The following is a 14,330-nucleotide window of genomic DNA, read 5'->3' as shown; positions in this document are numbered from 1 at the left end:
AGTGTTTCAAGGAGAGGTCTATAATTAACCTTGCAAAATGGTACTGATGGATAAAGTAATATGAAGTCAGAAAATCAACAATTGGATATAGCAACCGGGTGGCCATTGCCAAATTTGAGAACAATTTTGGAGGAAATGTAACGTTGCTATGACTTGGAATTGACCCAACGGCAATGGGTTTGGTTCGGTTTTTTTTTGTAGGGGTAAAAGACTCACCTGAGTGGATTCAAGAGAGAATGGGAAAAGAGGCAGTGAGTATAGAAATGGAGACAGAGAGGATAGAAAATCTCTTCTAACTGATTCTATTTTTGATTAAAAAAAAGTGGGATTAAGGGGAGGTGTTTCTTCTAGAGAGAGTGAATTACTTGGCAACATTTAGAGTTCATATGAGGGTTTCCCACATGAATGTAAACTGAGAGCAATCAGCATGCTTTTTTTTTTTTTTTTTGTACTCATGATCGGCTTCAAAGGGGCAGTTACAAATAAGCACAAAACCAAAATATCTGCCTCAGTTAGCTTCTTTGTGCACCAAATACATTGTACTGCAAGGCAATACAATGATAAATGCACCAATTCATTGCACATATAGACAAACAAAACAATAAAACAAGAACATTATGCCACTTTTATTAGTGATACCGCAACAACTTCTTAAAATGTTTAATAAGGGCGGGAATTTTACCAATCAAATAGCAGGAAGGAAGAGAGGGTCAGTGAAGTGAAGGAGAATGCAAGACAGTGATTATAGTATACTAGAAAGGAAGAAAGAACTCAAGGATGGTGAGTAGTCAGATTATCTCATTATCCCTAAAACTGTACATGTAAGCAATTACCAATGGGCTTTATGAGTAAAGTTCTGCCCTATCTGACATTTTTCTTCCATATATTATTTTTGCTTGGAGAGAGGTTTGGAAGTGGAGATGCTTTGAAAAGGAAAATTAAAAAGAGAAGCACTCGAATTCATCATTTGCCAACTGATATGTTCTCGAATCTGAATTGAAGAATTGATAAAATAAAGATATTAATGCTAATATTTCCACAGAACCTGGATTTTCACGTTAACAAAATATATCAGTGGAATTATTTGTCAAAGTATTGAGTTTACCTTATAACATTTTGTTTAGACAGCTTCGGCCAGCATATGCCAAGAGTCAGTTAAAAAGTTTTAATGAAAGAGTAGGAATTCCACACTGACACACAAAACCGAAATATCTGCCTCAGTTAACTTCTTTGTGCACCAAATACATTGCACTGCAAGGCAATACAATGAGAAATGCACCAATTCATTGCACATATAGACAAACAAAACACTAAAACAAGAACATTATGCCACTTCTATTAGTGATACCGCAACAACTTCTTAAAATTTCTTTTAGATATTCAAGCATTACCTCTGTGCACTCAAAATTTTTTTCTTAATCACTGTTCTCTAAATAGCTTAAACATAGTAATTCCATTATTTTCTATTAGTAAAAAATTAAATATTGTTTGATAGATACAAATAATTCTTAGATTTTGAAAAATGTCAACTGCTTTAAAAATGATGGAATAGAGAATGAACAGAGTGCCTCGTTTTGTTACTTAAATTTGGTTTACTTATATGTGCATTTGTTGAATAAGTACACTGATGTTTTATACAGCAGTGAACTTGACTAAACAATTACGTGTTAAAATTTCTTTTGAAATGTCCACATCTTGACAAAATTTATATATCTAACATAGCACATTTGTGGAGAATATATTTAAAATCCTCTGTGATAGAAAAAAAATCTATATATTACATTTTTAAAAATTTTCCAATTATTAATTGTTCTAAAGATTATATGTCTAATTTCTGACTATAAGGGTTAACCACAACAGTTCCTTAAAAGCACTATTCCACCTATGAGAATAAGCTGGTCTTTTTCTTAAGGTATATTAAACTTCTCCATCCACAAGACGTTGGCTTGTGAATTCCTTTGCTCAGGCTGTGCGGGAGTAATAAAATTTGTAATAAAGCTTTCAGGATGATCAGTTTCAGGGTCAGGCAGATTGTAGTTCAGTCCTGGTTCTGCCACCTATTGGCTATGTGCATTTGACAAGTTACTTCATCTTTTAATGCCTCAGTTTTTCATCCGTCTCACTCCCACCCTCATGCCCGCCCCCTAAACCTCACACACACACCTAACGAGAATATTAACTATAAGACGGCTTCATCTTATTTAACAGAGATTCTCTAGTGCTCAGCACATTGAAGTGTGCTGAATAATTATTTGTTGAATGAACAAATACATAAAATATATCTTTATAAGAGTATAAGGATATTAATTATATAATAGGGATATTTTGAAGACAAAGTGAGATAATGCATGAAGAGTACCAAGCACAGTGCTGGATCAGAGTACGTAACTATTCTTACAAGGAAAATTCTAGAGAAGCCAGGGTATGCTTGCCTTCTGTGTCTAACCTCTACTTCCTCTTCAGGCTGTGGTGAGGCTTTATACTAGGACTAGTGACTGCCATGCTCTAGCACTTGTGAATATGTGTAAGATGGAAAATATTTATTACATTGGAACTCATATCTCCTAAATCTTTCATAATATTTAGGAGAACTGGAAACAAGCCAAGTAGCTTTAAGTGCTTTAGCATACAGTCTAAAACTCATACTGTCAATAAAAATATTTTCAGAGCTTAAGCATGCATACCAGAAAACAGGAGTTAGTACATATGGAACGTCATTGATTTTAAGGTGCATTTAAAACATTTTTACACATACAGTCTGGATACATTTTACAAGCAATGGCATCTTACAATTAATCGGTACTTTTCTTTCTTGGAAGTTCATAATATAATAGGGTATCTTGGAATACAGTTGATGAAATATGGTATAGTCATATACTAAAGCAGTGTTTCTCAATGTTTTCTCTATCATTATCCCAAGGAATCTTTTTAGACATTTTTTCCTAATGGACCACTCCATGGAATTTTAATACCACAGATACATTGCATACCTGTTTATACACTGTGTGTATATCTGAGCTTTATATATAAAGTTTTTTTGCCCTCCACCCCAAGAACCAATTTTTGTCCTTGTTGTGGCAATACGACCCTCATTAAGAACACACGCATTAAGGGGATACATTCCTTTTAATATTTTGTTTTTAAAATTTCATTACTAGAATATTGGGCATGATAAACTAGTTCCTAGCTTTATAGCTTTTGGCTTTAAATTATGTAACAGAATGTCTAGGATTTTTATCATTATTATGAAGGAATGTCAAAATGTTGTCCAAATGCCTACAAAGTTGGAACATTTGCTATTTACCCCCAACAGCCAGAAAACTGTCCATAATATTTTTGGTTGTTGTTAAAAAGATCTTCAAGTTCATCTAGTGATGTCAATCAACCTAACGTTCTCATTTAATGAAATACGGCTATTAAATAATTTCAGTATATAAATTTAGAATGTTCACTATTTTATCTTTACATATTCATGGTGTTAAAGACAACTTGTATAGTACATCCATAAACAGACATTTTAAAGACTATGTGATTTTCATGGAGTACTGAGAAATATGCTGTATATAACGCACCCAGTGGGGAGAATGTTGTTGTTAGGTGCCGTTGAGTCAATTTCAACTCATAGCAACCCCATGTGACAAAGTATGCCGTAAGCTTTTCTAGGCTGTAGTCTTTATGGGAACTGATTGGCTGGTCTTTCTCCCGTGGAGCTGCTGGGTGGGTTTGAACCACCAACCTTTCTGTTAGCAGCTGAGCACTTAACCATTGTGCCACGAGGGCTTCTTGTGAGGAGAATGAACATGTGTAATTCTTCAAAGCCTGTGTGCAGAACTTATCTACTGCAGTCTTAGCAGCTTTGGGTTTTCCACTTCCAATAGGATGATAGGATTCAGAGTTCTTTGTTCAGTCTATTTGTGACCAGTGATTTGCACAGATGAAAGATAGGGACAAAATCTATGATCATTAAATCCGGGTTCACTCTGTGAAAAAAAGCTAATCGGTATATTCCACAATGTTAACTGATAATATAAGGAGCGATTTATTTACTTGAGGAATATCTTTAAATGGCAGAGTTGTTCAGTGTGTTCATAAATGTTCACTCATCTTTACTCTGGACTACGCAGTTTAATTTCCTTCTTAAAATAATGAACAGTGCAAAAACTTTCAGGATAAGTGATGCACAAAACCTTTCACTTTTCTGCGTGTATTGCAATGATAATATTTCATATACGAAAATTCAGGCATGTGTATATTGGCCCAATTGTACCTGGTTGTGTTAAAAAAAAAAAACAAAAAACCAAAAACCTGTTGCCATTGAGTCGATTCTGACTTGCAGTGACTCTATAGGACAGAGTACAACTGCCTGATAGGGTTTCCAAGGAGCAGCTGGTGGATTCGAACTCTCGACCTTTTGGTGAGCAGCCGAGCTCTTAACCACTGTGCCACCAGGGCTCTGTGGTTGTGTCAATAGACTATTTTTGAGAATCAAATGTGAAAATAGATTCAGTTACATCCTGAGGAAATTTGTTTGCAGTTGTTATGGGGAATGTAAAATACTCTAGTACATTAAGCAATATAGCAGCAAAAATTAAGACAGGTAGTGCTCAAAAAAGACTCATCAACTTATAGAGACATCATTACAAGCTTTATCAATGGACTTAATTTTACATAAGCTTTTACAAATAAATTGAAAGAGAATTCAAAACCAGAAATCATCTCCTCCACTGCTCCTAGTGCTCGCTCTTTCTCTACCTTTTAATCGAAGCATCTCCATGATACTTCGTGCATAAACATCCCTCAAGTTAACACTGATATATGAGTCAGTGGCTATATTCTTGGTAAGCTTCTTTAGAGCTTCACGCTGTCTAACTGCTGCTTCCTTGAGTTTCAAGGTGAAGTAGCAAGCAGAGAAGCGGTCGTTAATAATAGCAATAGGCAAGGCCAAGACAAGGATTCCTGATAATATACACATAAAGGCCACGATTTTGCCCGTGGTGGTGTCTGGTCTAATGTCCCCATAGCCCACGGTAGTCATGGATGTTGTGGCCCACCACCATGCACAAGGGACACTTGTGAAGGTTGTGTCAGGAATGCTTTGCTCAGCAAAATACTCCACAGTTGAAAATATAGAAATTCCCACAGACAGAAATAGGAGCAGTAGGCCGACCTCTTCATAACACTGGGTGATTGTCATTCCAAGTGAGCGTAAACCTGTAACAGAACAACTGCTGTTAGTCACTGGCAGTCCTCCTCTCTTCTTCCCTCCCTTCACCCATCCCTCCCGGCAGAAACATGAATTGCACACTTAATATGTCCCCGGCACTGGGCAAGGTTCTGAGGCTACAAGATGTTTCAGTCATAATCCCTGTCTTTTGGGGGCTCAAAGTCTAGTTGATGGGGCCAGGTGGAGGATAGGCAGAAAGATAGAAAGATAGATTCATTCATTCACTGAAGTATTTATTAAGTACCTAATATTACACACACACACCCCCAACACACACCCCCACACTCCCACATATATACGTGTGTGTGTGTGTGTATATATATGTATATATATGTATATATGTATATGTATATATATGTATATATATATGACTATATGAAGAAGAACATGGCACCAGGATCAGAGAAAGACTAAGTAACCACCTGCGATGTGCCAGTGACACAACCTTGCTTGCCAAACATGAAGGGTACTTGAAACACTTACCGATGAAGACCAAAGACTACAGCCTTCAATATGGATTATACCTCAACATAAAGAAAACAAAAATCCTCACAACTGGACCAATAAGCAACATCATGATAAATGGAGAAAAGATTAAAGTTGTCAAGGATTTCATTTCACTTGGATACACAGTCAACACCCATGGAAACAGCAGTCAGGAAATCAAATGAAGCATTGCATTGGGCAAACTTGCTGCAAAAGATCTTTTTTAAAGTGTTAAAAAGCAAAGATGTCACTTTGAGGACTAAGGTGTGCCTGACCCAGGCCATGGTGTTTTCAATCACCTCATATGCATGTGAAAGCTGGACAATGAATAAGGAAGACCAAAGAATTGATGCCTTTGAATCATGTTGTTGGTGAAGAATATTGAATATACCATGGACTGCTGGAAGAACGAACAAATCTGTTTTGGAAGAAGTATAGCCAGAATGCTCATGAGAAGCAAGAATGGTGGGACCTCGTCTCATGTAATTCAAACACGTTATAAGGAGGAACCAATCCCTGGAGAAGGACATCATGCTTGGTAAAGTAGAGGGTGAGTGAAAAGGAGGAAGACCCTCAACAAGATGGATTGACACAGTGGCTGCAACAATGGGCTTAAGTATAACAACGATTTTGAGGATGGTGCAGGAGCGGGCATGGTTTAGTTCTGTTGTACATGGGGCCACTATGAGTTGGAATTGACTTAATGGCACCTAACAACAACAAAAACATATCTATGTATATATAACGTATATGAAGTCATTATGTCACTCCAAAAGTTTTTTCTAATGCCAGTCTTATGGTGTCTTCTTATATTTCATGTATCTGTTTCCCTTGCCTTTCTGACAAAGTTTCACACAATTGGTGGCCTTATTGTCTGAAACCCAGAGGACATAAAGGATACACACCATGGGAATGAAGTGAAGCAGTGCAAGCAAATTAGGTACCAGTGACATGTTGACATGAAAACATCAAATGTACATTCTAAGGTTGTTCTCAGGGGCGTGTCAAGAGGGGGAAAAAAATCCTTGAACTCCCATGGGACCACTGACGTTCTAGTCCTTAATGTCAAAGCATAGGAAAACATCTTCCTACGTACAGAGAATTTCTGCTTTCCTGTGAGGAGACAAGCCTGAATACAGAACGGTCCTCCATTACAAAGAGGTACAGGGGAGTGGAGCGACCTAGGGAACTTACTCACTTCTGAGGACATTGCTGGATTTCCCTTGCTAGTTCGGAGGATTCAATGAGCTCCTGGAAGACAGACCCAAGGAAACCCAATCCTATCTGTGAAAGGCTGAAGTCAGCCTCCTAAGGGAAGTAAAAGGAGCCCCATTATAGGACTAGGAAGGATCTGAATGAATAAGATATTCTCTGTGACACAAGAGAGATGCTTCTAAAAGTTTATCCAGATTTTGAAACATGATGTAACAATGGTATTTTCTCAGAAGTCTAAAGCAAGGCCTCAGGATCAGTCTTTACTTTTATTCACTCACTAGAGACTATTTGAAATGCCTTAAAATACTACTATTTGTGCTCTCATTTTGAATTTTGCTCTTCAGAATTGAGATATTCTTGAATTATTAACTAGCTGTTTTTAAAGATCAATGAATATTAATTTTGAGGTTTAACCTCAAAAGAATACATTTTAGAATACCTTTAGAACATCTTTTAGAAAACAGTCTTTGATGTGTCTATATTGAACTGAATTTCTTAAATAAAGTGACAATATATGAGAAGAATCATAGCATTTGTCAGGGAGGACTGTTTTCATTTCCTAATGAAATATACTAAGTAATTTTGTAAAGAAACAAAATCCGTGGTCTGAATTTCTAGCATGTTACATATCTCCCTCAAAACAATCATATGAAATAGGTGTAATTACTATGCCATTTTCCAGATGTGCAGACTGAGACACAGGAAGGTAGTATATCAGTACAAAGCTATAGAACTAGGATTTAAACCTAGACTGCTAGGCCTGCTGTTATCCTCCTGACTGCTATTCCATAACAGCTCTCACATCTGTTTTTATAATTAATACATGGGGAAATATGTCATCTATGTCTCTATTTGCTAAATGTTATACTTAAGATGAAACTGTCAAATATTTATGCAATTGAGTTTTCATATCCCTTCAATAAATTAAGGCTTTATTAATACTTATACTTGCTTTAGAATTGAGAAAACCTTTGAAAAGAGGTGACATTGTGGAAATTACTATTATTTTCTTTTGGGAAAAAATGTAGTCTTTACTGGGTGTTTTTAAATTGAATTCTGTGAAGAATTTATAAATACTTGAAGAAAGCATCCCATTATATGGGTCAGAAAACAAAGAGTGTTACTTCTAAAAGTTGTTGGAAACCCCATTATCAAATCCCTGCTTTGTAAGACTAGCTAGGAAAACACATGACCAAAATTCTATTAGGGTGAGTCCTCAGTACCTCAGAGGTTAGGGGGCCATGACCGAGATTAATTCTTCCCTGTATTTATAGGGAAGGAAAACTAGCATTAACTTCTTTTAAGTTGCCAGTAAGGCATGTATCTAGGGACGCAGATGGGGGAACAGGAGTCTCTAGACAACTTATTTGTATCACCACTTATTTGTATTAATATGTATTATATTAATATGGCATCCTAGTGTGGTCCACCACTTATACATCAATATCACTTAAGAGTCTGTTAAAATGTATGCTCCTGGGCCCAACCCCAATTACTAATATCAACTCTCTGGGGTTGGGACTCAGAATCTGCATCTTAACAAGCTTGACAGGGAATTTTTATTTTCATTAAGATCTGCCATAAGGTAACACATCTGTACTTCAGAATATCCAACAGCTGCAGTCCCAGTCACTGGCAACCACTGTCTGTGGTGAGGTAAGGGTCATCTTTAATGGGTCTCTATGATTTCCCCTGAAATTGTCTATGATTTGTATATGTAATTGTGTGTGTGTGTGCTGTGTGGAGATTTTTCTGGGGAAAGAGTTCATTAGTTTTTTGAAGGCTCTATGACATACAAAGAAGCTAAGGAATTCCTGTTATTATCTCACTCATGCGTTCCAGATTAGATTCAGGAAAATCCTCAAACACTAGATACAGCATTTTATTACTGTCTTCTGCTTTCTTCTAAAGCAAAATACTTCCATTATGTCTTCAAAAATTATGGGGAAGGCCACCAGCGCCTGGTCATTTCCTTCTGCATAGCCAGGGAAGCCTCTGGAAGACAGGCCTTCCCTTCTGCAAAAGGAGTATGTGTGGAAACACTTTCTTGGACACTGATGAGAAACTATGTCCTTAGATGTCATATACAATTTATGTGTATCTTTTCATGAATTGTTTGTGCATGTTTTATCTAGAACCTTCTGGAAACAGAATGTCTCTAATTTCTGTATATCTTTCAGGCACTGGTTTCCAATAAATTCAGGGTAACCAATGGCCAAATTGTTTTTGAATGTCTTAGGGAGATAAAGAATGTGAGAGGTACCTTTTCCTCTATACCTGTGATAACAACTTCAAGATTTTGTTTCCCAGCACCCCTTCAGAGGTCATGGTTGGGTAAAGTGTGGGGTTTGATCATTTTGAATATAAATTCAGAGTTGCTTCCCTTGTGCTGTGGTCAAAGCACTAATGCCTATAAACAATGGCAAATTGTAAGGCACCAATAACGACTGAATACCTGTGGAATGTCTCCCAAGCTTTAGCATACGCAGAGCCCTGAGCAGCCTGAGAACCTGGACGATGCGCCCAACGTTTTCCAGCTCCTGGGTAGTCTGGCTCCCACTCAGGCTCTCCACTAGAAGGGTGATGTAGAAGGGCAAGATGGCAAGGAGGTCTATGATGTTGGGCACTTTTCTCAGGAAGCGGCACCTGTCCCGCACACATAGGAAGCGCAGGACAAACTCCCCAGTGAACCAGCTAATGCACACATACTCCAGGATTTCCAGTAATTGCAGGTCCAGCCAGCTTAGCTCAGCGGACATCAGGGCCATGTTGATAATGGACACCACCACAAAGATGATGGAGATGACCCCAAAGATACGGGCAGCTGTGGAAGATCCAGGTTTCTCCAGGATATTCCAGAGCTTCTGGCGGACAGTAGGACAAGGTCCTTGTGAGAAGTCCTGTTCGCTCTCATGCTGACTCTCCTGGTCTTCTGTGTCCTTCTTAAAGTCTAAAGTTTCACTCAGCTCCTTTCTTCTGAAGTATCTTTTAGAGAAGACAATTTGGTGATTAGTCTAACTTTTCAAAATTTTAGAATACAGAACTAGAATAGAATTAAACTTTGTAGTGAGGTTATGGAGTTTTCTTTCAGTAAAATGCATAGATAGTCCAATCATATTCTACCCAGGCTATCTTCTGTTCAAAGTATAAAACATTTCTCATTTAGGATTATTATTTTAAAAAAAGAAAACTATGACACTTTCTACCAAGGATTTATACATAGAAAAATTCTTTCGGATTACTGCATTTTATTAGTCATTTTCTTGCAACAAGAACAGATGTTTGCAGTATGGAGCTTTTTTATTTTTAATGTAAAGAAAAGGTATTCATGAAGAAATGGTAGTAATAGCAAAATAACAGCAAAGTCACCATGAAGACCACATAAACTTTCACAGTCAAGGGGCCAACTTTCTGTCTTCCATATTTAAAGCAGTTCTCCATCCAAGTTATTCAAAGTTAGCAGCCCAGTGTTGATAAATGATAATTCTCCACCCCTAAACCTGCATCCCTATACAGGTATCTTTTGGAGCATTGCTTTACTGACTCATTCATTCAATTACCAAGGATTTATTTCTGGCCTGACCTTCCTTGCAGTATATGTGAATTTGGTATATACCAACTCGAAAAAGGGGAAAAATTTCACTCAAAAGTTGTCTTTGACGCTTTCCAACTCCCCTTTTCCAGCACGGAAGTGGCCACACCTATTCGTAGGCCTGGGTTCAAAGAACAGAACTCTGGTGGCGCAGTGGTTAAGGGTTCGGCTGCTAACCAAAAGGCCAGCGGTTGGAACCCATCAGCGGCTCCGCGAGAGAAAGATGTGACGCTCTGCTTCCGTGAAAATTACAACCTTGGAAACCCTATGGGGCAGTTCTTCTCTGCCCAGTGGGGTTGCTATGAGTCGGAATTCACTCAAAGTCAACGTGTACAGTACGGTAAGGGTTTAGGGAGGCTTGTTGAAAACCGCAAAGCTTTACCTCCGCTGCCCTCCCTCTACTACGCTCATCTCCCCGCCCCGCCCCGCCGCGGCGCGCCTCGCGGGTACCTGTCCCTGCAGCAGGAGTCGATGCTGAGCTCGTCGATGCCCCAGTACTGGATCTCCTGGAGGAAGGAGATCGCGCACAGCTGCTCCATGACGTGCAGGCGGCCCGTGCGGTAGTAGTGCAGGACGTAGCGGAACGCCTGCGAGCTGCGGTCGAAGAAGTACTCGTTGTCCACGGGGTTGGCGTCGTCGCAGAAGTCCAAGGGGCTGGGCACGGCGGCCAGGGCTCCTGGGCGGCGGTAGGAGGCCACCACCACCGCCAGCTTGCCCAGGCGCGTGTGCGGGAAGCAGGACAGCGCCTGCTGCGAGAGCACAAAGCGGCTGCCGCCCACGTTGACCGTGAAGCAGTCCCCGAGCGCCAGGGGTTCCCCTTCGCCTTCGCTGCAGAAGACGCTGGAGTCCAGCGAGGTCAGGGAGCTGCTGTCCAGCGGCGAGTCCAGTAGCGCCCGGCGGCGGGGAGGCAGCTCCATCCCGGTGGCCACTGCCTGAAGGCACCACAAATTTGGGAGTGCTCCGGGAGCCTGGGTCCCGCGCGGGCGGTGACGTGGCCCCTGGTGGCGGCCGGGGTTTCCCGAGATTGGAGGTTGGCGGGTACTTCCCACTCGCGTACCCCTCCTTTCTCCACCCCCTGCGCTCGCTTCCCTCTCGCTCCTAGGGATCTGCGAGCGCAGGGTGGCCGAGCGCGGGGGCTGGGCGCAGAGGAGATGGTCAGGTGTGGACCCAGCTGATGACAGCCCCAGGGCACACCGCCGGTCGCCGCGGCCCTCCTCAGGCGTTCGCCTCTCCTAACTTTGCAATTGCGATGCCAGCCCAGGTGGTCTTTGAATTGAATGTCGAGCTATTGGGGGAAAGGGGAGAAGGAGTCGAGACTGGAGGAAGGGGCAAGATGACTCAGAGTGAAATGCAAGGAAGAGGGATGGCGAGACTCACACCAGCCCGCAGGAGCCCCAAACGAAAAGTTTTGAAGGCAGAGGAGGTGGTAACCGGGTCTGAGCCCCTTCCAACTTAAGGCCATGTATTTTCCTTTTTTTTTTCTGCGGCGACTCGAAATACCTCCCCGGGGTTGTTCGCTGGGGGCATGCGCACGTGGGGGAGGGTGCTCTGGGCGAGGGGGTGCATCTTTTGCAGCAATTCATTCTTTTTCTAGTCTGTCACTCAAGCTCCATTTTCTCCTACACCCTACCTCAGATTTTGACCCCGTGGCTGAGATTGAGGATAATTAACACTGGCCTTTAGTTGAAGTCCAAGGGAGTCCAAGGGAGTCACTAAGAATCCGGGATCAGCACTGCCAGCCCCCACCCCGTTGGGTGCCCACCTCGCTAAGGCACTTTGTGATCTTCTCTTTAGCCATTTCTGTGCCTACAAGTTTCCTGGGGAGCATGTGCCCTGGGCCCGTTCCCTGGCACACAGCAGATCTCTCGTTTTGAGAGAAGGGAAGGCAACAAGGCAAGGATAGAACAGGCGTGGGTTGGGCCAGCGGTTTAAATAGGAACGACGGCTCGGGAAAGGAGGAAGACGAGCGCCCGTGCCCAAGTGAGTCTAGAAATGTGCCCACCGGGTCCCTTGGAGCGATGCCCCCGCCCACCTGTTGGACGCGGGGGCGGCTGTTGAGTTGGGCAGGGCGACTCACCTGAGGCTCCTGGCACATCTGGGCTGCGCTCAGGAGCCGCCGTCGGTTACATAGGTTTCATTTGATCCTCCAGGTCCCGGCCTTGCCTACCGTACTGGAGATGTCTGTGTAGGCAGGTTTAGTGCTCGCTGCTGAGTTCGGTGGAGCGCTTGTTGCCGTGCTTCGCCTGCAGCCAGCTCCCGGCTCCTTGGCTCAGGCTGAGCGTGGCCGCCCCCGCCCGCACTCGCGCGGAGCCACCCGCCTAGCGGTTCCCAGCAACAGCAATGGGGCGTGGCAGGAGCGGAGGGAAGTGAGGCCGGGGGAGGAAGTGAGGCGCTCGGCGACACTGCATATTATATTTATCCTGAAAACGCTTCAAGAACTACTGTATTTGGTGCCTGTTTCCCTGAATCTTCATTCTCACAGATGCTTAAGAATAAAGTTTTCCTGTTGGAGAAGTCTGGTAAACTCCGGGTTAGGAAAGTTATATCAAGTGCTTTGTGCAGCCTCCGTTCAGGGTTTTCTCATTATTTCCAGCATCTTGGAATCCTGCTTTTTTCGAACGTCTTTGCAAGACAGAATGAACTACACTCCTCTCTGTTGTTTTCTACTAAGTAGTTTCAAAAGTATATAGAAAGAGGCTAGCAGGCAGTTTGATACAGTAGCAAGAATTTTCTCATAGACTGTCAGAAAACTTGGCTGTTTAGATAGGGCTTTGACAACTGATTATGGGATTTCCAGCTGTTCGTTTACCTTATAAGCCTCAATACCTTCCTCAGCAAGATTTCAGGTGTAATAAAAACACCCAACATTTATTGGATGTTTATGCCAGAAAATTTTGTAGGCACTTTACTCATGCAATACTTTATTTAATCATAGCAACAATTTTATTAGCACAATTATAGCCATTTTACAAAGGGAAAACTGAGGCACAGAGGAATGAATTGATTTGCTTAGCGTCACACCGTCCAAATCCAAGCCTAGGATATTAGATGTCAGAAGCTTGCCTTCATAAATATAATGCTTAGGACATATAATATTCATGTGATTAAAAAATTTTGATTACATTTAGTTTTATTTTTACAAGTTTCTAAAAAAAGGAAACGATTTTAATATGGTATTTCTCTTAGCTTTCAGCAAATATTTATGGAGCGTGTAACAGACACTGTTCTAGGTGCTTTGGGTACATCCGTGAAGAAAATGGACAAAATTTCTATCTTTTGGAGCTGCCGTTTAACCTGTGAGAATAAAAGGGCACTTGAGTGAAAATTTTTTTAAGTATAACATTTATAGTTAAGGTTCTTTTGACAGCTATCCATTTGGTTAATTTTTGCCTCTAAAAAGGACTTTTCCTAAAGAAAATATGGAGAGGTTAAAATTATCCCAGTAAATAGTTCACCGTTATGTTTAGATACTCTTATTTGTTTTTTTTTTAAGGCAACATAACCAACCAGTTACATAGCCAACCAGTTACAATTAGTCCCCTTACATAACCAACCAGTTGCTGTGGAGTTGATTTTGGCTTATGATAACCCCATGTGTGCAACAGTAGAACTATGGTCCCTAGAATTTTCAATGGCTGATATTTTTCAGAATTAGATTGCAGATTCTTCTGAGGTGTCTTTGGGTAAACTCAAACATCCAACCCTTCAGTTAGCAGCCAAGTGTGTTAACCATTTGCACCACCAAGGGACTTTTTCCTTTACGTGAGGAGGGGGGTTGGGGAACTCTCCCAACATCTCAATTATAGATTATTT

General features: G+C 41.1%; 1 protein-coding gene across 2 annotated transcripts; it reads right to left on the bottom strand.

The window, feature by feature from the left end:
- Nucleotides 1–4,466: 4,466 nt before the first annotated feature.
- KCNV1 (potassium voltage-gated channel modifier subfamily V member 1) lies at nucleotides 4,467–12,612 on the bottom strand. 2 transcript variants are annotated; one of them, XM_023725811.1, is made up of 4 exons: nucleotides 12,595–12,612; nucleotides 10,968–11,623; nucleotides 9,381–9,910; nucleotides 4,700–5,211 (listed from the first exon to the last, which is right to left on the bottom strand). In XM_023725811.1, exons 1-4 carry the CDS (start codon nucleotides 12,610–12,612, stop codon nucleotides 4,700–4,702), a joined length of 1,716 nt encoding a protein of 571 aa, XP_023581579.1. The 2 variants fall into 2 exon arrangements, with proteins under 2 accessions (XP_004370740.1, XP_023581579.1); XM_004370683.1 differs by lacking the exon at nucleotides 12,595–12,612 and having other exon boundaries at nucleotides 4,467–5,211; nucleotides 10,968–11,729.
- Nucleotides 12,613–14,330: the final 1,718 nt, after the last annotated feature.

Source organism: Trichechus manatus, unplaced genomic scaffold (assembly GCF_000243295.1).
Source record: "Trichechus manatus latirostris isolate Lorelei unplaced genomic scaffold, TriManLat1.0 scaffold00009, whole genome shotgun sequence".
Lineage (NCBI taxonomy): Eukaryota > Metazoa > Chordata > Mammalia > Sirenia > Trichechidae > Trichechus > Trichechus manatus.
The sequence above is the reverse complement of the archived record's forward strand: the minus strand, read 5'-3'. Positions and strand labels throughout refer to the sequence as shown.

Coding starts and splice junctions, on each gene's coding strand:
- KCNV1 (XM_023725811.1), bottom strand. Junction 9,911..10,967: donor GACTCCTGCTGCAGGGACAG/GTACCCGCGAGG, acceptor CTTCTCTAAAAG/ATACTTCAGAAGAAAGGAGC. Junction 5,212..9,380: donor GCTTGGGAGACATTCCACAG/GTATTCAGTCGT, acceptor GTTCTGTTACAG/GTTTACGCTCACTTGGAATG.